This window comes from Pseudophryne corroboree, chromosome 8 (genome assembly GCF_028390025.1).
Source record: "Pseudophryne corroboree isolate aPseCor3 chromosome 8, aPseCor3.hap2, whole genome shotgun sequence".
NCBI classification, from domain to species: domain Eukaryota; kingdom Metazoa; phylum Chordata; class Amphibia; order Anura; family Myobatrachidae; genus Pseudophryne; species Pseudophryne corroboree.
The window spans coordinates 83,061,288-83,086,514 of record NC_086451.1 but is presented as its reverse complement, the minus strand read 5'-3'; the positions used below and the strand labels follow the sequence as shown (position 1 = coordinate 83,086,514).

The following is a 25,227-nucleotide window of genomic DNA, read 5'->3' as shown; positions in this document are numbered from 1 at the left end:
CCAAAAGGTAACGCCCGAAACTGGTAATGAAGGATGCCCACCGCAAACCTCAGATACTGCTGCTGTGACATTGCAATAGTAATATGCAGGTAGGCATCCTGTATGTCCAGGGAGACCATATAGTCCCCAGGCTCCAAGGCAAGAACAATAGAGCGTAGAGTTTCCATACGAAACTTGGAGACCCTCACATATTTGTTCAAAGACTTGAGATTGAAAATGGGCCACGAGGACCCGTTCGGATTCGGGACTAGAAACAGCGGTGAATAGTACCCCTTGCCTCTCTGAGCCGGGGGCACCTGTACTACCACTCCTGTGTCCAGGAGGGACTGTACCACCTGTCAAAGTCAGAAAAATATCACGCTACACATTGCCATATTTGCACCTCATGCGTGTCCCCGCTGCGCGTGCATGAGCTCTTCCGTGCGTGCGCATACTCGCTGTTGCGTGCACCCGCAGGCGCACGGTATGCGCATTTACGGTAGAGTTTGTATGCGTCTAGCGGGCGACTCAATCGTTACATATTTTAACCATATAATGTATTTTGTAGATTATGGTCCCTTTGATAGAATCTGAAAGTTTAGTTAATGTAGCATGTTCATAGACAAAGAGATCCCTCTTTGTTTGATACGAAGGGTCAGACAGGGGTTATACAGTGGTGTTTAGTATCCATCGGAAGAGTATTTAATTAGCAATATTCCGGTGTTGGTTTGAAGCGGATTAATCGCTCGTGCGAATAGTTATGGACATAAGAAGTTTATGAACATTTACTGTATTTTGCACTTTATTACCCATGCGGCGGGAAACCTAGTTTCCCACCCACCTGAGCAGTTGGAAATAGTCACAGCCCACCTGTATGAATCAACCTATGACCTTTTGTTATAATGCGAAGACGAATTCCTGTGTCCAATGAACAATAAGAATATAGGGACCATTGTACTGTATTGTGTGTAGTGTATAAAAGGACAAGCCGATCTGGGCCAGCTCTCTATTCTCTTCAACGGTTCTCATTGCTGATAATCGTGAGCTGGATATCCAGAAGGCGCATGCGATTGTTTCCCTTTGTGCGTAAGTTTCTCTGCAATCATATTGTCTTTATTGTTATTGCAAGCCACTCTCTCTCTCTCTCCCTCTCCTTCCCCTTAAATGTAATTGTATCTTTATTGTATTTTATGTGTAGTTACTTGGTTAGATATTCTATGTTATTTTGGTAGTGTATAACTTATATTGTATTATTCTTTTTGACCGTTCATTCATTTCCTTAAAAGGCGTTAGACCCTTAGACCGGTATTGTGTGTTCATTATATTGCAGAGGGTAATAGGAGCGTCTCTATCGCTCAAACAGCTTTAGTGTAAACAAGGTTAAGCAGCGTTATATCGCTACAGTGTTTCAGTACAAGGTCTACAGTATAAGAATATCCTTTGTGTGTGTTACATTCAAGGTCTACTGATTGTTATCTTGTGAGCGTCTGCGCCGCTCGTGATCTCCTCGTGGTCTCGAGCGTCCGCTACGCTGATAGCGTAGCATTACGGTAGTCGCTCACCTATAGTGTGCCCGATACCAACAGCGTATTCTCGCGAGCGTTTGTGTCGCTCTAGCGGCTCGCTCCCGATACAGCGTCCGCTACGCTAAGAGCGTACCCTTACGGTACCTCGTGCGCCAATTGCGTACTGTGTCTCTTAATCTCTTTATAGTGTGTTATATAGGATAAATATTAGGCTTTATCAATTGGCGGCTCGTCCGTCCTTCACATATCTGCACTAGGTAATTTCAGCAGACATTATCGGTCAGCAAAGGGCGGGAGGTAATATTCCTCATAGTGCTGACCAAGATAAGCGTCTGCTTCGCTTAGTAAAGGGTGCTGAAGGAATCCGGAACCGGAGGTAAGAACAATACGCTAGTGTCTTTTAAAACTTTTTTTTTTCTGTTCTGTCTTGCGTACGCACGCACGCATATATCTGCATTTCTTTTCATTTGTGTATTTTCACATATCACTCTCCTGTTTGCCATTTCACAATTGATAACGTGCTAAGAAAGATTTGTTGCTATTAGTAGTTAAAGAGTAAAAGTAATACATTAAGGGGTAATTTGTAAAGCACGCACACAGCTTTGAGAGACCTGTGTGGTGCTCGGTAGATGAATACAATTAAAGATCATCTACATTGATAAACGTGTTAATTGTATTTCTGTGGACATATCTGGCTGGCATACACGTGTCTCTAACAAAAGGGTGAGACAAGCGTACGCAAATCAAAGGCCGACGCACGCAGCGTATATTACGCAACGGAGCGTCCGGGTACGCCCACATAATTCAAATCACACGATAGTATTATTTTTAACAGGCGAAAAGGAGGCAACGCGATAAATAGCGCAAGTCAATTTTAGTGTCCAAAATTTTAAGCTAATAGATCCTTCTCCAATTTGCGACTCATCTGGTCTAGACTTTTACTGAATGAAAGGAATTTCTGCGCAGAAATAAAATTAAAGTGTACATGTGGTGAGTGTTTGTATATATAAGTTTTTACAATTTTTGGGTTGAACCACAAGAAGTCAAGTTCTCGTGAGGTACATACATGTAAGTGACGTGCATGGTGGCTGGGGAGGCATCCCTTGTTAAACATAAATTTGAGCATTAGAGTATAGCAGACCAGGAGGTCTACTGTAGCACAGACCAGGAGGTCCGGAACAGACCAGGAGGTCTAGGTACAGCTGACTAAGAAGTCCGCTATAGAGAAAAGTAGCACAACACCAGGAAGGGTTGGTGCGGAACCCATATAGGCCATTGAAGCTCAGGCTGAAGGAATTCGCAGCCACAATTTTTGATTCCACTGGTCGCTCCGCACATAAGATTAGTTGCTTATGTGCAGAACGATTGTACCGCACGTAATTGTGTGCATTAGTTAGTAACCTGACCAGTACCATTTGCGTACGAAAGGGGTCATAAACGCTATTTGTACACTCTAACGTGATTTGTGTAATTTTTTTTTATTTTAAGGGAGGTTCGCTGGTCACTCAGGAACTATCCAGCAACCAATAGTTACTGGAAAGGGTTAAGTGCTCTTCGGATCACACTCGCATGTTCCAGTAAATAGCGGTTCAGGTCGCAGGGGCCCTAGGTCGAGTACGCCAGCGCTAAGGCAGTGTGTGGGCGTATTGGTCGGCGTGGGCGAGTGAGTGGAGTACTCGGTAAACTGCCACCGTCGGCCTACCCCGAACATCTTGGTTTTGTAAGGGTTCGCTGAAGACCCTGATATGAAGGTCAGAGGTAGTGAAAGCAACACCTGCAAGTATGGGGGCCAGTTGTTCAGGTAGGGGGCGATCAACCTCGGTTCGGGTTGATTCAGTAAACCGGCCAATCGGGTCGGCAAGGTATGTAATGTGTGAAAAATACGGTTCACACACAGAGGTTTTATGTGATGAATGGGAAAGAATGACTGTGCATGACGGGGAGAAGTTTCCCCGGGTAGGTAGCTTTAGCCCAGATGTGTTACAAAATCTAAGGAGAAGGATATGTCTCATTAAATCAGCAAAGAGACGGATCAAACATTATGATTGTTTAAAGTTATGGCAAAAGGAAAGTGAAATACAAAGAAACTTAACTTACATATCTGACTCTCATCTTGGGAAGAGAGACATGGCAATGGAGAGGATTATGGTTGCAGAGAATGGCGCAATGTTGTACGATAAAAATGCACTTCGTAACTGTATTAAGAATGAAAGTAACAAATGTAATAATGTTTATGAAAATGCAAGTGTAAAAATTACAAAATGTTAACCTGTGCAAGTCGCACCCCATGTTAAACTTCCCTCAGGACTACAAGCAAGAACGTGAGCCCAGCACGATGTCGGCACCTTTTCCAGCAGCCATCACACAAGACATCCAGGTGGACGCGACCAAATCGGTAAAGGCAGTAATCAAACCCCCTAACGAAGGGTCAGGTGAGGTCGTGTCCACAGGTACGTACGGTGTTATATATCACGCACAAACAAATGTACCTCATATTGTAAGACCAACACAAGGTGATGTAATTGAATTTAGTCCTGTCAGGGTGATCACAGTCCCCAATGGGAAGACTGACGATCAGGGAAGCATTCCCGTCAAGGACAGTGCAATGCGCCGTCCCTGGTCCCGGATGGAATTGAGAGCAATTATATCTGAATTTCCTGATCCTAGGAAAAATCTAGTCGCATGTCAAAGGTTCATTAAAGAACTAGGAAACTCAACAGAACCCACCAACAAAGATTGGCGGACAGTGCTGAGGGCATGTTTGCCCTCCAGTGTTGACCCTGCGAAATTTATTGCTGATTGTCAATTAGACACGGAGGTACCTTGTACGGAGGAACACAATCAGGAGTGTATTAAGCGGATCAACCGACAGTTGGGAGTATATTTCCCTGCCATTGTCAAGTGGAATGAAATTTTCTCCATAAGACAAAACGAAGGGGAAAGTATTTCCAATTATTTTAATCGAGCACTGCAAGTAATGGCTAGAAACACTGGGATCACGGACATCAAGACAAATGTAAATCATAGAGAAGTAGCAGTATCTGTGTTAATGAATGGTTTAAAGGAGGTATTGAGAACAAGGATACAGATCACCAATCCATACTGGAGAGATAAATCAGTAACTGCATTAAGAGACTCTGCTGTTGGGCATGAGCAAAGCATCAGCAAGCACAGGGAAACAAAGAAGCCCCAGATTCCGGAGGGTAAGTCAAAGGTGAAAAGCTGTTACAACTGCTTAAGAGAAGGTCATGTTGCACGAGATTGTAGGTCTAAAAACACACACAAGGTATATACACCCCCTAGACAACGACATGACCATAATAGTCAAAGAACCAGAGAAACACAGGAAGAGCGGTTGATGGCGATGGGCATCCAAGCATTGGAGGAGACATCAAATCAACCAAAACCCCAGGCCATTGGCACATGGAGGAACTCAAGGATTTGTTATCGTTGTAAAAGAGAAGGGCATTATGCCAGCAACTGCAACAGCCCACATAAAGTCAGTCAATTTTGGCCCACACCCACGATATGTAGTCAGGAAAGGTGATCACTAGGACTGATGGTAAGCCTGAGGGTATTGTTAACAAGTTGGGAGGTCATTCCTTGAGGACACAGGAATGACCGGGTAAAATTTGTAATGTATCTGTGAAATGTTTTCTTTTTCCCCATCTCTGACGGTTATCTGCAGGACTCAAACATTGCATAGCTACTTGGTCTTTGCAGAAGTCTACCAAACCCCAGCATGACCTACCCGCATCAATGTATCCTGGCCAGATACAAAGGGTGGAGTATGGAGGTGCTGGTGGGAGGGACTGAGCAAGGATACCATTGGACATGTAGATATGACAGCCTGATGATGAACGGCAGATCTGACAATGTTTTAAAATGTTTGAAAAAATTTTTTTTTCCTGTTGTTGTTTATTGTTGGTTTATGTAATATATATGTATATGAATTGTTCTCTCTCTCTTTTGTTTTTTTTTGTTTTTTTGTTTTCTCTCTTCTCACTCATGTTTTCATGTTTTAAAGATGGTATGTCACACATCAGTTAGACAAATGGTGATGCAAGATTTTTGCTCCTTACAGAAAGATCGCTGGTTTGGAAGAAATATTGTATCACCGGAGTGTTCGGTTGGAAGACTGAAAGACAGCACCTTTGAGATGACAGCAGAACAAGAAGAACAACAAGACTAGAGAACTAATTATCGTAACAAGTTTCTCTCCCCCTCAAACTGTTTTTCTGTACCCCCATTACAAATTTCTCCTTTTCTCCTCCTGTAAGATGGACTCGCCTCGAGAGACTGTGATCCGTGTTTTCATGTTGACCCTGATGTTGACCAGAGCAGTCTGTTTCGGTGAGAGTACCAGTGAGGTCGAGAAAGGATCCAGAATGGGTTTCTGATGACTGAGACGGAGGTGTAAATTTCCAATAGCAACACAATCACCAAGCAAAGGCGAGTACCGGAAACGATCTAGCAGCCATGTTATTTGTAAACATTGTGAAGGATTGTTAGCTGAAGATAATTGCATCTGTAGGCATTGTGATAACCTAGTTGAGGATGGGTGTATCAAGAAATGCCAATCCAGTTTTAATATCCACATGGACCGGCATCCATTGAGTGACTATCACTCCTTAGTGGGTAAAGTGTTAAATCAGACAGATTGTTGGGTATGCTCTCAAGTACCTCAAGGCCATAGCAAATCAGGATTAGTGCCCTTCCCTTTAACTATAGGGGAGGTACTTGAGCTAAGTGGTGGGAGACCGGTGGACAGGAGGTTTAATATCTCCAGTTCTCCTAGTTTGAAGCTCCACCAATACCATGTGGATAGATCCCTAGTATGTTTTAACATTTCCAATCCCCGAAAGCCGGGAAATTGGGAAGTGTCATGGAATAACCAAACCATGACCTTTTCATACAGAGCCGATAGAATGCCTACAGATGCAGAACTTATACGCCACATAGCCGGTAGTAGAAAATATTTCCGATATAGGTATACCCTAGGAAGTAGGACCATGAGAGTTGGAGAGGTATCACCAGGATACTGTGCACACATCGTACAAACCGATACGTGTACTAAACAGATGGAAGAATTAGGGTTAGGAAATTTCATATGGAAAATGTGTAATATGGTTATGTCCTACTCCGTCCCATATGTTCTCCCCGATGATGCATATTTCATATGCGGGAGGAAGGCGTATAAGTGGCTTGCCCCAAACTCAGAAGGGTTATGTTATATTGGAAGAGTACTGCCTGAAGTAATGACTGTATCACATACTAAAATGAAAGATATTCACCGCGGTGCCCAAGCTCCTTATACTCACACTCATTACGAGCACATCGTTAAACGGCACCTAATAGAAAGAACAGAGCATCCGGCCTCTGACCTGATCAATGAATCCACCGGGATTCAAGTTCTAATCGCGTTGGATGTCACTCGTACCGCCAGAGGAGTGATAAATTATAAACACATATCTGCGCTTGCAAATTTATTAGACAATATCACTGAAATGTATGATGACACATTCAGGTATACTGGGAGGGAGCTCCAAGCTTATAAAACAGAACTGGTTCAGCATAGGATGATTCTCAATTCTCTCACAGCTGTGACGGGTGGGTATTGTGTCACCCTAGCAACTCAGTATGGAATAAAGTGCTGCACATATATTACAAACAGCACCGAGGACCCGGTCGAGGTCATAGACAAAAAGATGGACGACATTCTCCAATTAAAATGGGAGTTCCGAAGGAAACACAATCTCACCCTTGCCGCTGTGGGTAATGAGCTGACCAGTTGGGTGTCATGGTTGAACCCACGAAATTGGTTCTCTGGTTTAGGAGAATGGACTCAAGGAGTTATCATGGATATAGGGAAATTCCTTTTGTGTGTTCTGGGTGTCATCATATTAGTCGGTCTGATATTTAGATGCGTTCGGGTTTTAACAAAGTGTAAACGTAGCGCCCGAGTGATGAGTTTAAGGAGTGAAGATACTGTAATAACAACGACTGATGTGATTTATGACCCAACGATAGAGACAATGTTGTGATGAAAATGTGATTCCACGGTCCGTTTCTTTCACCCGTTTCTCCTTTGTTTTTCTCCCAGGTAAAAAGACCCGCTTGGAAGAGGATTTTGATGACCTTGTATGCAGACAACAGATGGACTAAAGAAGAATTTGACAACCTTTTACACAGACAACTGATGGACTATGCCATAGACCCCCATATCCCTAGTACTTTTAATTTTACGCTAGCCCAACACTTTTTGTAAGTCTATGGACATTGATAAAGCTTTGCTTGCGTTTATTGGCAAAAGCACAAAGAGACTACAGTCAACATGTACATCGAGACAAGACAAGACAAGACCTCAATCGGCAAATGTATATTAAACTCACATAGTTTATCACTGCATTTACCATAATTGTTCTTTATCTTCATCTCTACAACCTTCAGGTAATGACACACACAGTCGATAGGGAATACAGGCACAGATATCAGCACTCACATATCCCCCCATTCATGTATCATCAACTAAAATGTGCTCCCCCATTTTGTTGCAACCAAAAGCCGAAGAGAGCTCGGTAAAGTTTGACAGCCCATCCACAGACCCGTACCACGGGATAAGAAGGAATTCAAATGTATACTTCGCAATACCTCGAAGCTTGATTTAAAACACGTACGGCACGATGATACATGACCCCCCAAACATGGATTCATACACACATGCTTCTGCTATCTCACTAGGTCATACCCTTTTCCTACCTTCTCCTCTCCTCCCCTACCCAATCATAGAAATGTATTATACATGACATATATTTTTCTCTTTTTGAAATGTTTTAGAAAGTGGCAGTTATTGGTGACTGCCAAAGGGTGGACTGTCAAAGTCAGAAAAATATCACGCTACACATTGCCATATTTGCACCTCATGCGTGTCCCCGCTGCGCGTGCATGAGCTCTTCCGTGCGTGCGCATACTCGCTGTTGCGTGCACCCGCAGGCGCACGGTATGCGCATTTACGGTAGAGTTTGTATGCGTCTAGCGGGCGACTCAATCGTTACATATTTTAACCATATAATGTATTTTGTAGATTATGGTCCCTTTGATAGAATCTGAAAGTTTAGTTAATGTAGCATGTTCATAGACAAAGAGATCCCTCTTTGTTTGATACGAAGGGTCAGTTATACAGTGGTGTTTAGTATCCATCGGAAGAGTATTCAATTAGCAATATTCCGGTGTTGGTTTGAAGCGGATTAATCGCTCGTGCGAATAGTTATGGACATAAGAAGTTTATGAACATTTACTGTATTTTGCACTTTATTACCCATGCGGCGGGAAACCTAGTTTCCCACCCACCTGAGCAGTTGGAAATAGTCACAGCCCACCTGTATGAATCAACCTATGACCTTTTGTTATAATGCGAAGACGAATTCCTGTGTCCAATGAACAATAAGAATATAGGGACCATTGTACTGTATTGTGTGTAGTGTATAAAAGGACAAGCCGATCTGGGCCAGCTCTCTATTCTCTTCAACGGTTCTCATTGCTGATAATCGGGAGCTGGATATCCAGAAGGCGCATGCGATTGTTTCCCTTTGTGCGTAAGTTTCTCTGCAATCATATTGTCTTTATTGTTATTGCAAGCCACTCTCTCTCTCTCTCTCTCTCCCTCTCCTTCCCCTTAAATGTAATTGTATCTTTATTGTATTTTATGTGTAGTTACTTGGTTAGATAGTCTATGTTATTTTGGTAGTGTATAACTTATATTGTATTATTCTTTTTGACCGTTCATTCATTTCCTTAAAAGGCGTTAGACCCTTAGACCGGTATTGTGTGTTCATTATATTGCAGAGGGTAATAGGAGCATCTCTATCGCTCAAACAGCTTTAGTGTAAACAAGGTTAAGCAGCGTTATATCGCTACAGTGTTTCAGTACAAGGTCTACAGTATAAGAATATCCTGTGTGTTACATTCAAGGTCTACTGATTGTTATCTTGTGAGCGTCTGCGCCGCTCGTGATCTCCTCGTGGTCTCGAGCGTCCGCTACGCTGATAGCGTAGCATTACGGTAGTCGCTCACCTATAGTGTGCCCGATACCAACAGCGTATTCTCGCGAGCGTTTGTGTCGCTCTAGCGGCTCGCTCCCGATACAGCGTCCGCTACGCTAAGAGCGTACCCTTACGGTACCTCGTGCGCCAATTGCGTACTGTGTCTCTTAACCTCTTTATAGTGTGTTATATAGGATAAATATTAGGCTTTATCACACCGAATGAAGAGTTTTTGCCTTCATCGGATCCGAAGGGCCATCTGTCAGGCAAAATCGATGAGGGGGGACGCTTCTTGAAGGATACGGCGTAACCTCGAGTGATGACTTCCCCTACCCAGGCATCGGAAGTGGTCCTCAACCATTCCTGGGTAAATCCTAGAAGTCGGCCCCCCAACCTGGGATCCCCAGAGGGAGCCCCGCCCCGTCATGCTTGTCCGTTTTGGAAGCAGGCCGACGGGCAGCCCATGCCCGCTTGGGTCTGGGCTTAGCAGGTTTGGAAGTACGAGTTTGTTTCGGGTACGCCTGACCTTTTGCCTTTCTCGGAGGACGAAAGTAGCGAGAGAAGGTACTTTTAGCCTTTGGCGCCGTACTCGGTAGACAAGCCGTTTTAGCAGAATCTAAGTCAGCCACGATCTTATTGAGGTTTTCTCCGAAAAGGATGTCTCCCTTGAAAGACAGTACCTCCAGGGTTTTCTTAGAATCCACATCCACAGACCAGGATCTCAACTAAACGATAAGTCAAGCTAAGATGGACTAGTGGCAGCCTTGGCCGCCAGCACCCCTGCATCGGAAGCCGCCTCCTTAAGATGAGAAGCCGTGGTAATATATGAATGACATGGTCTAGCATGATCAGAAGCATTGGAAGGTAGCTCCGCCTCCAGCTCCTGAGCCCATGATTCAACAGCTTCAGCAGCCCATGTTGCTGCAATGGCTGCCCTATGCACAGCCCCTGTCAGGGTGTAAATCGCCTTTAAACAACCCTCCACACGTCTATCCGTCAGTTCCTTCAGAGTGGTGACGGTAGCCACTGGCAGAGCAGAGGAAACTACCATCCGTGCCACATGAGAATCTACAGGCAGATGAGTTTCCCAATTTTTACATAGCTCCGCAGAGAGAGGGTAGCGAGCCAACATTTTCTCATGCGGCGTGAACTGTGTTCCTGGATTTTCCCAGGATTTCGGACGTATGTCAGCCAGGTGTTGAGAATGAGGCAAAACTTGTTTAACCACTTTCTTACGTTTAAATCTGTCTGGATTTTTTAGACACAGGCTCAGGTTCCAGTTCATCAGAAATTTGAAGAATCAGCCTGATAGACTCAATCAAATCAGGGACATCCACCTGTGACCGTCCCTCCCCATCTGAAGCATCAGAGTCAGTATCTGTGGGGTCAGTGTATGCGCCATTCTCATCAGAGGAAGTGTCTGGAACGGTGGTGGATTGTGAGGAAGTAGCGGCCCATTTAGAAGACACCTTAGTCTTAGGCGGGCGAGAGTTAGACTTCTTTTTAGTCAGTGATTGGTTCAAGTGCTGTAACTGTAATGAGATCTGATCTGCCCATGGCAGATTGACTACAGGGACCATAAACTGCTGTACTGGCACAGGCGGTCCCACAGGGGGCATAAGTTTAGTTACCAGCGTATTTAATAACGTGTAGAAGATAGCACAGGGCGGGTCATTGTGGACCCCCGTTGCTACAAACCCACTGGGGGGCAAAGAACCCCCAGAACCTGAGCTCTCTGCTGCCATGTTTTCCTCAAATGAGACTGCAGTGGCAGCACCACTCAATGTGGGATCAGCCCCAGTTCCGCTGCCCCTTGCAGCTGACATAATGAGAAGCTCAATATCAGGCAACCTAGTACAATATTAGCAGCACTATATATAGCAAGAACTCCCAGTGTAGTGTTATCAGCACAAACCGGGAACCCAAGAGATATATGGTGTCCAGAAATCACAGAGAAACATACACAGTAAGTATATCCTGTGAAACACCTATATAGCCTAATAAACTTGACGCACTTAGCCCCCTCAGGTTACAGAATATAGGGGTAGCAGGCCGAGCTAAATATACGAGATGGCAGCCACTCGGCAGCTACATGCACACACACAGAAAGTTACAATGTAAAAATTATAACAATAAGACTGCACTGGACTAGCAATACAAAGTAATACTCAGTATAGCTTGCACCACACAACCCTGACTGTATGCACTCTTTCTTAACTAACACTGTCCACTGACAAGTAGAATACTTGTGTCCTGTAAAATGCACAGCACCGACATGCAGGTGACTTTACAGAGGAGGATTTGCCCAAGCAGTCCCAGGAACAGCGCAGCTCCGTGTAATGGAGGCTGACAGGGAGTGAGGGAGAGATATGCAGCTCCAGGGTGGGAACATTTGCCTAAATGGCGCCCTGGGGCTGGGGGGGGAGGGGCTACAGGTCAGGCCTTATTCCCCCATGCTGGCATCCCCACCAGGCGCTGCGGGCTGTCAAACAAACTGTTTTATGAAGAAAATTGACCTGTGCCCAGTGCCCTGGTAGCTAGTGCGCCGGATCGCGATCACAGCGGGCCAAAGAGACCTCTTACTCCCCCCGTATGCGGCCACGCGATCCAGGAGGACAGCGGCGAGTGTGTGACTGACTAGAAGAACACCGGAGCCTCCGCTGTAATTACCTGGCAACCAGGGCGCGGGAGTACACAGCGCCGCTGGGGGAGTGATTGAGCTGCGGCAGGGTATGTCTGACTGACATCCAGACACTGCTGCAGCCCTTGAAGTCTTCAAATTTCTTTCTTCTTGAAATAGCTTTTCTGTAGGGCTGCAGGAGCAGCCCCCCCTGTTGACTGCCTGCTTACTGCAAGGCACCAACTACAAAACTGAGCTCCAGTGCACGGAGGCGGGATTATAGAGGAGGCGGCACTATGCATCTTGGGAACAGTCAAAGCTTTAAGCCTGTTGGTGCCTCAGATCAAGATGTTAATCCTTGTGGAGCCCAGTGTACCCCGCAGCAGAAATACCAAAAGTAGTATATCCTGTGAGACACTATATCAAATGAGAACCCTGATGCACTTTGCTCCCTTCAGGGTACAAAATATAGGGATAGCAATATGTGTGAGATACATGGAAAATAGACCACACAGCAGCTATTGGCACACACAGTCACATGTACAATGCAGAAATTATGACAAACAATAAAACCGCACTGGACTAGCAATACTAAGCAACTGGACTAAGTAAAGCTATGTATATATATATACAGATATAACAATGCACAGTAAAGACTGGATGTATATCACAGGGTACTTGTACTAAATATCCCTGTAGTTATGCACTTGTTCTTAACTAACACTGTCTAAATGACATGTAGAATACTTAAGTGTCCTGTAAATGCACAGCGCTGATGATCCAGGCGGCTTTACAGAGGAGACATTGCCCAGCAGTCATAGAAATAGCTCAGCATGTGTGTAATGGCACCCAAACGCTGACCGAGAGAGAGAGAGAGAGATATGCAGCTCCAGGATGGGAACATTTGCAGTAAATGGCGCCTGGGGGAGGTGCTACAGGTCAGAGCCTTATCCCCTTGCTTGACTTCACCACCGGGTACTGCGGGGCCTATTTGAAATGGATTTTAAGAAATCCGACCTGTGCCTCTTGCCCTGGTGGTATAGTGGGGTCCCTGTACGGCCACAGTGTCCACACCAGCACGCACGATGCGTCTCCTGTAGACAGCACCGGATCGCATTTTCCGCAGGTCCCGTCTGGGGGATCCTCTTACCTCCTCCCGAAGATGCGGCCACGCAATCCAGGAGAGCAGCGGCGAGTGTGTGCCTGAAGTAACCGGAGCTCTCCGCTGTAAGTACCCGGCAACCAGGGCGCCGGAGTATACAGCGCAGCAGGGGGAAGTGATGGAGCCACAGCACGATATGTCAGCATGACATATAGCACTTCTAAGTGCCTATGCTGCGGACCCTGAAGTCTTCTTTCTTCAAAAAGCTCTTATCAGGGCTGCCTAGCGCAGCCCTTCCTGTTAGCTGCCTGCACTGCAGGCACCAACTTACAAACTGAGCTCCATTGCCTGGGCTCCATTGCCTGGAGGCGGGGATATAGAGGAGGCGGCGCTATGATTCCTGGGAACAGTCAAAGCTTTTAGCCTGTTGGTGCCTCGGATCAAGATCCAACTCTACACCCCAATGTAATTCCCTGTGGAATCACAGTGTACCCCGCTGCAGAAATTATAAATGTTACTTCAATGCTGATTGGTTGCCATGGGCAACTTCTCCATTCTTATCATTGCTTCATACATTTACCAGTATGCCACAAACCGGAATGTCCCTTATAACATTAAGGGGATACGTTCAAGATCATGGCTGTCGGGATCCCGGCAGCCGAAATTCAGACGCCTGAACCTTGACACTCATCAGAACACCAACGCCGGAATCCAGAAAATGTCAGGATCCCAACGCCAGAATACTGGAGGTAAGTATAGCTGGGAAGGTTAAAGATAGGCTGTAGAGGACAGGTTAGCTTTAGCAGCCACCCAAGGAGTGTTAGGTTTAGGCACTAAGTGGGGAAGGTTAGGGTTAGACACGAATATGGGAGGTCAGGGTTAGGCTATGGTAAGGGAGGGCGAGTGGGAATGCTTAACTTACCCCTGTCGGGATCTTCAGCATCGAGATGCCTGCATCGGTATTCTGATCCCATCCGCCAGGATCTCATATCCAACCCACATTAAGTGCCGCTTGCATCATATTATGCCCCATACAGTAATGCCCCTGACAGCAAATTATGCCCCACACAGTAATGCCCATGTCTCTTACAAATAATGCCCTATACTTGCTCATCTTCAGGGATTTCAATGAGACCGTTCCATGCTGCCGCCGCCTTTAACTGCAGCATTCTGCATTTTCGGGGACCACTGTTCGTGCCTGCTTCCTTTCCCTTAAACGTCCCTTCCAAAATGATGTCCACCTTCCCTAGCATCCTTCACAACTGTCTCCATTGAGGCGGCGGCCATTTTGGGAGGGACATTTTCAACAGTATTCCATGCAGACGGCTAGACCACATGGAATACTGTGCAGACACTGGCCGCACACGCCCTAGAAATGGCCCTGCCCAGTTGTAATTAGCATACTAGAGGACTACAGCCATCAAAACATACCTGAACTTAAGCAGGTAAGACAGGACCAGTGACATACAGGTATATACAGTGAAAATACACAAATTCGAAATTACAGCTCAACTGCCATCACAGCATACCTGCTCAGGACTGACTGTAATCTAAGTACTCGATTTTAATAGGCAAAAGGGCGTTGCATCGGTAGAAGCGACCACCATGACCTTTACCACTGGTTACCAGGGCCTGAATGATAAGACCATACGTGAATTGTCCACAGCCCAGCTCTACCTGGAGATACATTGTGGCTGCCCCACCTTAGCAACCAGCATCTCAGAGTGCAATGAAACCAAAGACGCCTGTAAGATCCAGAGAAACTCTTGGCTAGTGACCCGATGACTCGTCCAGGAGCGTGAAACAGAGTGGGGCTAGCAGCAAGGATTTCCAGGCATCCTTCTAACTAATCTTTTGTACAGCTCCCTCCCTGTGTGCACTAAACCTATAAACAGGGTCTGAGGCGCAAGAATAGAAAATAAAGAGATTAAACACACAAACCTAAATATGCTATACAAGGCACAAAATCAATGGCTCCCAAATGCGGTCCTCAAGGCAAACCAACAATCCAGGGTTTAGGGATATTCCTGCTTTGGGAACCACTGCACTAAACAAAGAGACTAGGGCCTGGACTATGGGGAGATTTAAAGGGGAATGGAGTCTTAGCAGTGTCAGCCAGATTGGATAGTAGAGAAAAATAATTTCACGAGTGCATCTTTCACCGTAGTGATACTGTTGGTTGGCTGAATCAAATACACTAGAATGTAACCTATAAATTCTCTGGGAACACAAACTCATTGACTGGCTGTATTAGCATGAATAGATTCCTAGTGACTTGATGAAGTCTCCTGAACATGAAAACATAAGATTTTTTTTTTTTTTTTAAGTTGCTAAAATGCCTCTTACCGATTCAAAAGTGTTGAGTAGCATCAAGGGGACAAAGACATTAAAGTACTCATCGAAGCAAGAAAACCTGAGAGGCACCTTCAGCAGAGGTAACTGGCAGAGATTGTTAGGGGGTCCAAACTGAGATAGGTTGTCAAACATCTCAAATGTCCACCGTAGCACCTCCCGTGTAAGCCAAACTTGCTCACGTTGTTGTAAACAACTGCCGGCTACTGGAGATTTCCCAGTGTCTGGAATATTGTTCAAAGTGGGCTGTAGAGGGACATTATTTTGGTTTATAAGTGGTTGCAAAACACTACTTGTATTGTGGGAAACTGGAGTTTTGTTCTGATGTGAAGGAATAGCTGCTCTAGACACTGGGGTCTTTGCTGGCTGGGCTTTAGCTTTTGGAACCACTGGAAGGTTTTCTATATCCTTTGTGAGGCTGGCGGTCCGAGAAGTCATCCCAGAAGAAAAAACTTTAGTCGTGGAAGGTTTGGTAGGTTTCTGAAGAGAAGGGGGCAATCCAGGTCTGGCAAATTGGTGATCACTCGCATTGTCAGGTACAGTATGTTTAGGGCAGGAATCACCAGGAATGGTGACAGACTCCAGACAACCAATGTATTTGCATTTTGATATCGGGACAACATCGGGTGCATAGGAATCCACCATGCTGAATGTATTCATATTGTTAAGCATTCCAACAGATATTTCAGATTCAACTTGTGAACACAATTCCATGTCAAGTGGATCAGTCTGGGTTAAAAATAAATCTCCATCATCATCGTCATCATCATCTCTATCTTGCTTATATTCAGCCCCAGTAGAAGACTGGACATTATCTTCTTGTAAAAGCACAGACTGTTGAACTTCATTGGCCCGTGGAGAACTATTGGAGCCAACTTCCTTTGTAGCTTCAGAAGCATTAGTCATGGACGTCTGCAATGAACCTTTAGTGGCTTTCAAAGACCTATGGCTGCCGTGCTCTCTCTTTCTAGAAACGTCTGCATTTGTCTCATTTCTGCCCTGTTTTTTCTTAACAGAAGCTGCTCCTTCCGTTTTGCGCTCACTTTCCTTTACAGAGGTTTCTACATTTCGGGCACTGTTCTCCAATTGATTACTTGGCTTTCGTTTTTTCTCTGTCTCCTTTGGTCTAGACTGACGATAGAACTGGGCCTCTTGACAAGCCAACAATTTCTTATTTCCTTTCACCAATAAAGACTTTGGAGAAGTGGGCTTAGTTTTTGATTTTTTGGCCTCAACAAACCCAGCTGACTTCCCGTGGTTACGCAGGTGTGTTAGGCTATCAAGTGAGCGTTGGGACAAGTTGAAGGCTTTTCTTGGAGGCTTCTTAAATCCAAGCTCTTCAGCAGTTGTAGTTGGCTCAGGATGCTTACGTAGTTTCTTTGGTGGCACCACAGCAGGTAATGCTTTGCCTGGACTTCCAAGCTTCCTAACATGCGGAACGGCTTTTAATGGACTTTTATTTTTGTTTATTTTGGCATTCGGCATTTTTCTGTGCATTCCTGAATCATGCAATTTTTTTGTCACGTTCGTCATTGGGCGTATTGATGAAGTTACTTTTGGGATGTTCACAACTTTTCTTTTAGAATCCGTTTTAGCACTTTTAGTAGCAGACTCATCTGAACTTTTTGCATTAAATAATTTTGAACTCAACCTTTCATCCATGGATTTGTTACTGGAACATTCAGCTGCTGTCTGAACCTTTGAAGATGTAGATTGTTTAAACTGTCTTTCAGCATCTTCTGCTGCCTTCTCGATTATATCATCACAGATATAGTCTGTATCATAACCCCACTGATCAAAATTGTTCAAGTCAACATCGCTGATATTGGCGTTATTTGTGTCAGGGTTTTTGCATTTATCTTCTTGCAGAACAGGCTTTTGCTCCTCCAACTGTGGGTCTTCCCAGGCAGAATAAATATCATCCTCCGTTTCAAACTCAAAACACTGTGAATTATACTCGTCGCAATTTTCAAAGGCTGGTTCAGTTTTAATTTGTTCTTTCTTTGGTACAAAACTAGCTAAAGCAGCATCTTGGAAAGTTTCAGGCTTCTCCACTTTAATAGAGTTAGGAGAGGCTTTTTGAGCCTCGTCAGAAGAGTCATCAGAGATGGTTATGATTTGATCAGGGGAGTTATCAATAAAAACAGACCTCACGGCTCCCTTAACTTTCCTCTTTATAGAGCAGAATTCTTCTGAATCCTTGTCCTCTTGGCTTAAATCAAAGTTTAAAGTTTTTGCTTGTGCCACCAAAGATAAATGATCAAGATCACGATCCACCTGGGAATCAGAGAGAGTCCTCTTTTTTGCCGTTTTTACTAACAGCTTTTTCTTAACTTCTGACAATGGAAGCTCATCATCTGTTTCGCTATGCATTGCCCAATCATTTGAAGATTTAGATTCCCTTGCATCTTGAAACTCCCTCTTCAGAAGCTTAGTTTTAGGATTGTTTTCTAAAGACAGTCTTTCAAATTCTTCACTTACTTGAAGCTTATCTGGAAGGGATGGACTACTTAACACAATTTTTTTTTTAATCTCTGTCAGAGGTAGATCGTCATCGGTATCCTCTTCATCTGTGTCGCGATCATTACCAAAAGGTTTTGCGTTTAGCCTAGAATCCCGCTCCCTTTTAAGGTGTACATCGCTTTGATCTAAAATGCTAATTGTTTTATTATTCTCACAGCTGCTTTTACTTTCGTTGCCTGAACTCTTTCGGACCCTCACATTTGAAGATTTCGACATTACTTTCGATAGTTTGGATTGCCACCCTGTCAGATCTCTTTTGGATTTAAAATTCTCCAGAACTGATGAACACTCAGCTTTAGGGACAGAAGCCAAATATTCTGTTTCCTGCACAGATGCCTCTCTAACTGAAGGGGTTATAACTGAACTAGGCATGCAAACAAGTCCTGCTTCCAAATTTCTTTTATCTGGAGCTTCCATTTTAACATGAAAAAGTTCTTCTAAACTGCGATCTGAGGAAAGCTTTATCTCTGGAGATGGCAGGGGAGAACCACTGCTAGGCCCATACCAGTCATCATCATCATCATCAATCCTTTCTGTCTTAATGAAAGGAACAGACTGAGCCTTACTTGTGGTGGCTTGTTCCAGAGGGGAATTAGGAATTGTGGAAGCCCTGTCCTTAACACTTTTAATGATTTGCGTGAGACATGTTTGTAAACCTTGAACCTCTGTCTTGTTGAGTTCTAGATTCCAGAGAATGTTCCCCCTCATTAGGAGATTAAGTTTGTCTAGGTATGGTTTACAAGTTGCTTGCTGTCCTAACTGGAAGCCTTCTCGCAAGAGGTTTCTGATACACTGGATGCAGGCAATCTGGACAGAAGAGGAGGTCTGTGAGTTTGGGGAGGAGCACAATGAGGAGGTGGTTGATGTTATTTTTGTGTTGGATCTGCACCCAGCGTCTTTGGTTGGAATTAGAGAGCATTTCACAAGGGCTTCCACCCACTTGTGTGAGCTCACCCAGAGAAAATGGAGACACTTTTTATTTCTGTGCAGTTCAATTATAGACACCAAAACCCTGATAAAAAGTTCTGCAACTTTGTCAACTTGATAAATTCTCTGATTGAGGACATACTTTATCTCCGAGTATAGGTGATGAATCACTTCCATTATGTAAGCAATTCCCAAGTCTTTAAGGTCCATGACAGACTGAACATATGGAACGAACCACAAGAATGTGCTATTGTGGACCCGCATATCTTGACCGATGTCAGACTGAAGGATATTGGAGAGACTCTGCATATCTTCATACATGTTGGGACAATAATCGTAGCAAACTACACTTTTCCGTCCAGTGTCCTGTAAATGAAAAACATAATAATGTAAATGCAATATCTCTCTCATACATATATACACACACACACACACACACACACACACACACACATAGATAACACTGTTATCCCCAGGGCCTTTTTTATGTATGCTCCTTCCAGAATTTTTCTTACACTGCCCAGAGCCTGCACGGCAAGCAGAATGCACTGTCGCTAGCAAACAGTGGGCAGCGGAGGTAGAATTTCAATCTCTCCCTTTCCTGGTTAGGTATTACATGGTGGGCTGTTGCTTGCCTCCTGTGATGGAGTGCCACCTTGGTTTGGGGAAAACATTGGATAGAGAGCCATATCTTTATCAATCTGTGATCAACAGATGTTAAACCGCAAGTTAAGCAGCAATACCTATGGGTACATTTTGGTGGTCTATTCAATGAAAATTTTGGGATTACACAATGTCCAGATGGAGCTACGCTATTTTCTAAAACTTGCCCCTAATTAATTGTATTTATCTTGATATAACTAGCCAATACAGAACTCGTGCTATGGAAATTATAGTTTTACCTTTTTTACCCTCTCAGTTTTAAAATTGTACACAATCTGGCTGCATGACACCAAGTCCTCATCATCCGAATCAGGTTCACACTTAGTTGGCCTATTAGGAAACAAAAATAAGCGAGTTGTTGGATAGGCAGGGGTGGGGGTTTAAAATACGGTTGTTGAAAAGATACATGACAGGGGATTTATTATGAAGAATGATTGGTATTAAGGAGTTTCCAGAGAACAGATTGTTCACTTAAGTTATAGCACAAAAGCATGAAATATACAGTAACAAAATTACCCCTCAAAGCCCCAAGAACATCCCTCCTGCATAGCAGTGCTCCTCACATTAACTATAAATGTAAGCAAATGCTTAGTGATCGCATCTATAAACCTCTCATTGTTACCAAAAGGCATCAACTATGGTACAGGTTGAGCATCCCATATCCAAATATTCCGAAATACGGAATATTCCGAAATACGGAACTTTTTGAGTGAGACTGAGATAGTGAAATTTACCGTTATGGTAAGAACTTACCGTTGATAACGGGATTTCTCTTATGTCCACAGGTATCCTCAGGATAACATTGGGATATGCCGGAGCGACAGCGGAAATGGCACCAAACGGTCACAAGCTTTCTGGCCTCCCAGGATGCATCAGGGCTTCACCATATAATCCCGCCCACTGACTCAGTCAAATCAGTTCTTTCCACAGCGATTAGGCAGAAGCATCAGATAGAAACCTATTCAGTCGATAAGAACACACATGCACACCCTTCCATACAAGGGGGAAGAGGTTTAGTGATTGTCCAGATCCTCAAATCAGGTGCGTCAGGGTGGGACCCCTGTGGATACCTGTGGACATAAGAGAAATCCCGTTATCAACGGTAAGTTCTTACCATAACAGTAAATTTCTCTGGCTGGGTCCACAGGTTATTCACAGGATAACATTGGGATTCCCAAAACCAGTTTTAGTGGTGGGGACGCTCCTGATTACACAGGAGGACCTTTCGCCTGAAGTCTGCGTCATGAGAGGCAAAAGTATCCAAGGCATAATGTCTGATGAATGTGTTTATGGAAGACCATGTGGCTGCCTTACAAATCTGTTCTGCTGAAGCACCCTGTTGTGCTGCCCATGAAAGACCTACCTTACGTGTAGAGTGTGCAGAGACATTAACCGGAGAAGGGAGATCTGCATGACACTCGCAAGATGGCTCCGAATGGTAATATCAGAAGCTTATTCGCTTCTGATATTACCATTCGGAGCCATCTTGCGAGTGTCTGTTTACTAGCAGGCCATCCTCTTCTATGAAATCCGTACAGGATGAAGAGAGAATCTGTTTTTCTGATGGCACTAGTACGATCTACATAGATTCTTAATGCCCGGACTATGTCCAGCGACGCTTCTCCCGCAGAAAGTCCCGATACCTGAAAAGCTGGGACTACAATCTCTTCATTAAGGTGAAACTTTGAAATCACCTTCGGAAGATAACCAGATCTAGTTCTGAGAACTGCTTTATCTGGAAAAAAACTTAGGAAAGGAGACTTACATGACAGCGCTCCTAAATCTGATACTCTTCTGGCTGAAGCCATTGCCAGTAGAAAGAGTACTTTAACCGTTAACCATTTAAGATCTGCGCTCTTCAGTGGTTCAAACGGAGGTCCCTGAAGGAATTTAAGAACTAGATTCAAATCCCAGGGAGCTGCAGGAGGAACAAATGGAGGTTGAATGTGTACAACTCCCTGAAATAAAGTACGCACATCCTGTAAGTCCGCAATCTTTCGCTGAAACCATACAGTTAATGCTGATACTTGAACTCTCAAGGAAGCAACTTTCAAACCTTTATCCAATCCTGCTTGAAGGAAATCCAAAATCCTGGATACTTTAAAAGATCTTGGATTCAAACTTTTTTCACTACACCGATGATAAATACGAGCTGAAGAAGGTTTTCATGCTCTAAGCATAGTTTGAATTACTTGTTTTGAAAATACTCTAGCTTCTAAAAATAAGAATTTACTTACCGATAATTCTATTTCTCGGAGTCCGTAGTGGATGCTGGGGTTCCTGAAAGGACCATGGGGAATAGCGGCTACGCAGGAGACAGGGCACAAAAGTAAAGCTTTCCGATCAGGTGGTGTGCACTGGCTCCTCCCCCTATGACCCTCCTCCAAGCCAGTTAGGTACTGTGCCCGGACGAGCGTACACAATAAGGGAGGAATTTTGAATCCCGGGTAAGACTCATACCAGCCACACCAATCACACCGTACAACTTGTGATCTGAACCCAGTTAACAGTATGATAACAGCGGAGCCTCTGAAAAGATGGCTCACAACAATAATAAAACGATTTTTGTAACTATGTACAAGTATTGCAGATAATCCGCACTTGGGATGGGCGCCCAGCATCCACTACGGACTCCGAGAAATAGAATTATCGGTAAGTAAATTCTTATTTTCTCTATCGTCCTAGTGGATGCTGGGGTTCCTGAAAGGACCATGGGGATTATACCAAAGCTCCCAAACGGGCGGGAGAGTGCGGATGACTCTGCAGCACCGAATGAGAGAACTCCAGGTCCTCCTTAGCCAGGGTATCAAATTTGTAGAATTTAGCAAACGTGTTTGCCCCTGACCAAGTAGCTGCTCGGCAAAGTTGTAAAGCCGAGACCCCTCGGGCAGCCGCCCAAGATGAGCCCACCTTCCTTGTGGAATGGGCCTTTACATATTTTGGCTGTGGCAGGCCTGCCACAGAATGTGCAAGCTGAATTGTATTACACATCCAACTAGCAATAGTATGCTTAGAAGCAAGAGCACCCAGTTTGTTGGGTGCATACAGGATAACAGCAAGTCAGTTTTCCTGACTCCAGCCGTCCTGGAACATATTTTCAGGGCCCTGACAACATCTAGCAACTTGGAGTCCTCCAAGTCCCTAGTAGGTGCAAGGCACCACAATAAGCTGGTTCAGGTGAAACACTGACACCACCTTAGGGAGAGAACTGGGGACGAGTCCGCAGCTCTGCCCTGTCCGAATGGACAAACAGATATGGGCTTTTTTGAGAAAAAACCGCCAATTTGACACTCGCCTGGTCCAGGCCAGGGCCAAGAGCATGGTCACTTTTCATGTGAGATGCTTCAAATCCACAGATTTGACTGGTTGTAAACCAATGTGATTTGAGGAATCCCAGAACTACGTTGAGATCCCACAGTGCCACTGGAGGCACAAAAGGGGGTTGTATATGCAATACTCCCTTGACAAATTTCTAGACTTCAGGAACTGAAGCCAATTCTTTCTGGAAGAAAATCGACAGGGCCGAAATTTGAACCTTAATGGACCCCAATTTGAGGCCCATAGACACTCCTGTTTGCAGGAAATGCAGGAAACGACCGAGTTGAAATTTCTTTGTGGGGCCTTCCTGGCCTCACACCACGCAACATATTTTCGCCACATTTGGTGATAATGTTGTGCGGTCACCTCCTTTCTGGCTTTGACCAGGGTAGGAATGACCTCTTCCGGAATGCCTTTTTCCCTTAGGATCCGGCTTTCCACCGCCATGCCGACAAACGCAGCTGCGGTAAGTCTTGGAACAGACATGGTACTTGCTGAAGCAAGTCCCTTCTTAGCGGCAGAGGCCATAAGACCTCTGTAAGCATCTCTTGAAGTTCCGGGTACCAAGTCCTTCTTGGCCAATCCGGAGCCATGAGTATAGTTCTTACTCCTCTACGTCTTATAATTCTCAGCACCTTAGGTATGAGAAGCAGAGGAGGGAACACATACACCGACTGGTACACCCACGGTGTTACCAGAACGTCCACAGCTATTGCCTGAGGGTCTCTTGACCTGGCGCAATACCTGTCCCGTTTTTTGTTCAGACGGGACGCCATCATGTCCACCTTTGGTATTTCCCAACGGTTTACAATCATGTGGAAAAAACTTCCCGATGAAGTTTCCACTCTCCCGGGTGGAGGTCGTGCCTGCTGAGGAAGTCTGCTTCCCAGTTTCCATTCCCGGGATGAAACACTGCTGACAGTGCTATCACATGATTTTCCGCCCAGCGAAAAGTCCTTGCAGTTTTTCCATTGCCCTCCTGCTTCTTGTGTCGCCCTGTCTGTTTACGTGGGCGACTGCCGTGATGTTTTTCCCACTGGATCAATACCGGCTGACCTTGAAGCAGAGGTCTTGCTAAGCTTAGAGCATTATAAATTTACCCTTAGCTCCAGTATATTTATGTGGAGAAAAGTCTCCAGACTTGATCACACTCCCTGGAAATTTTTTCCTTGTGTGACTGCTTCCCAGCCTCTCGGGCTGGGCTCCGTGGTCACCAGCATCCAATCCTGAATGCCGAATCTGCGGCTCTCTATAAGATGAGCACTCTATAACCACCACAGGAGAGACACCCTTGTCCTTGGATATAGGGTTATCCGCTGATGCATCTGAAGATGCGATCCGGACCATTTGTCCAGCAGATCCCACTAAAAAGTTCTTGCGTGAAATCTGCCGAATGGAATTGCTTCGTAGGAAGCCACCATTTTTACCAGGACCCTTGTGCAATGATGCACTGTTTTTAGGAGGTTCCTGACTAGCTCGGATAACTCCCTGGCTTTCTCTTCCGGGAGAAACACCTTTTTCTGGACTGTGTCCAGAATCATCCCTAGGCACAGCAGACGTGTCGTCGGGATCAGCTGCGATTTTGGAATATTTAGAATCCACCCGTGCTGTTGTAGCAGTATCCGAGATAGTGCTACTCCGACCTCCAACTGTTCCCTGGACTATGCCCTTATCAGGAGATCGTCCAAGTAAGGGATAATTAAGACGCCTTTTCTTCGAAGAAGAATCATCATTTCGGCCATTACCTTGGTAAAGACCCGGGGTGCCGTGGACAATCCAAACGGCAGCGTCTGAAACTGATAGTGACAGTTCTGCACCACGAACCTGAGGTACCCTTAGTGAGAAGGGCAAATTTGGGACATAGAGGTAAGCATCCCTGATGTCCCGGGACACTATATAGTCCCCTTCTTCCTGGTTCGTTATCACTGCTCTGAGTGACTCCATCTTGATTTGAACCTTTGTAAGTGTTCAAAAAAAATTTTTTAGAATAAGTCTCACCTAGCCTTCTGGCTTCAGTACCACAATATAGTGTGGAATAATACGCCTTTTCTTGTAGTAGGAGGGGTAATTTAATTATCACCTGCTGGGAATACAGCTTGTGAATTTTTTTTTCCCATACTGCCTCCTTGTCGGAGGGAGACTTGGTAAAGCAGACTTCAGGAGCCTGCGAAGGGG

General features: G+C 44.8%; 1 protein-coding gene across 1 annotated transcript in view; it reads right to left on the bottom strand.

Moving 5' to 3' along the window:
• Window positions 1-25,227, bottom strand: part of SETX (senataxin) — a 176,445-nt gene that overhangs the window by 53,360 nt on the left and 97,858 nt on the right. The window contains exons 8-9 of the mRNA XM_063936768.1: window positions 19,974-20,064; window positions 15,616-19,437 (exon numbers count right to left, since the gene is read on the bottom strand). Coding sequence (XP_063792838.1) covers window positions 15,616-19,437; window positions 19,974-20,064 — 3,913 coding nt within the window. The remainder of the gene's footprint in view (window positions 1-15,615; window positions 19,438-19,973; window positions 20,065-25,227) is intronic.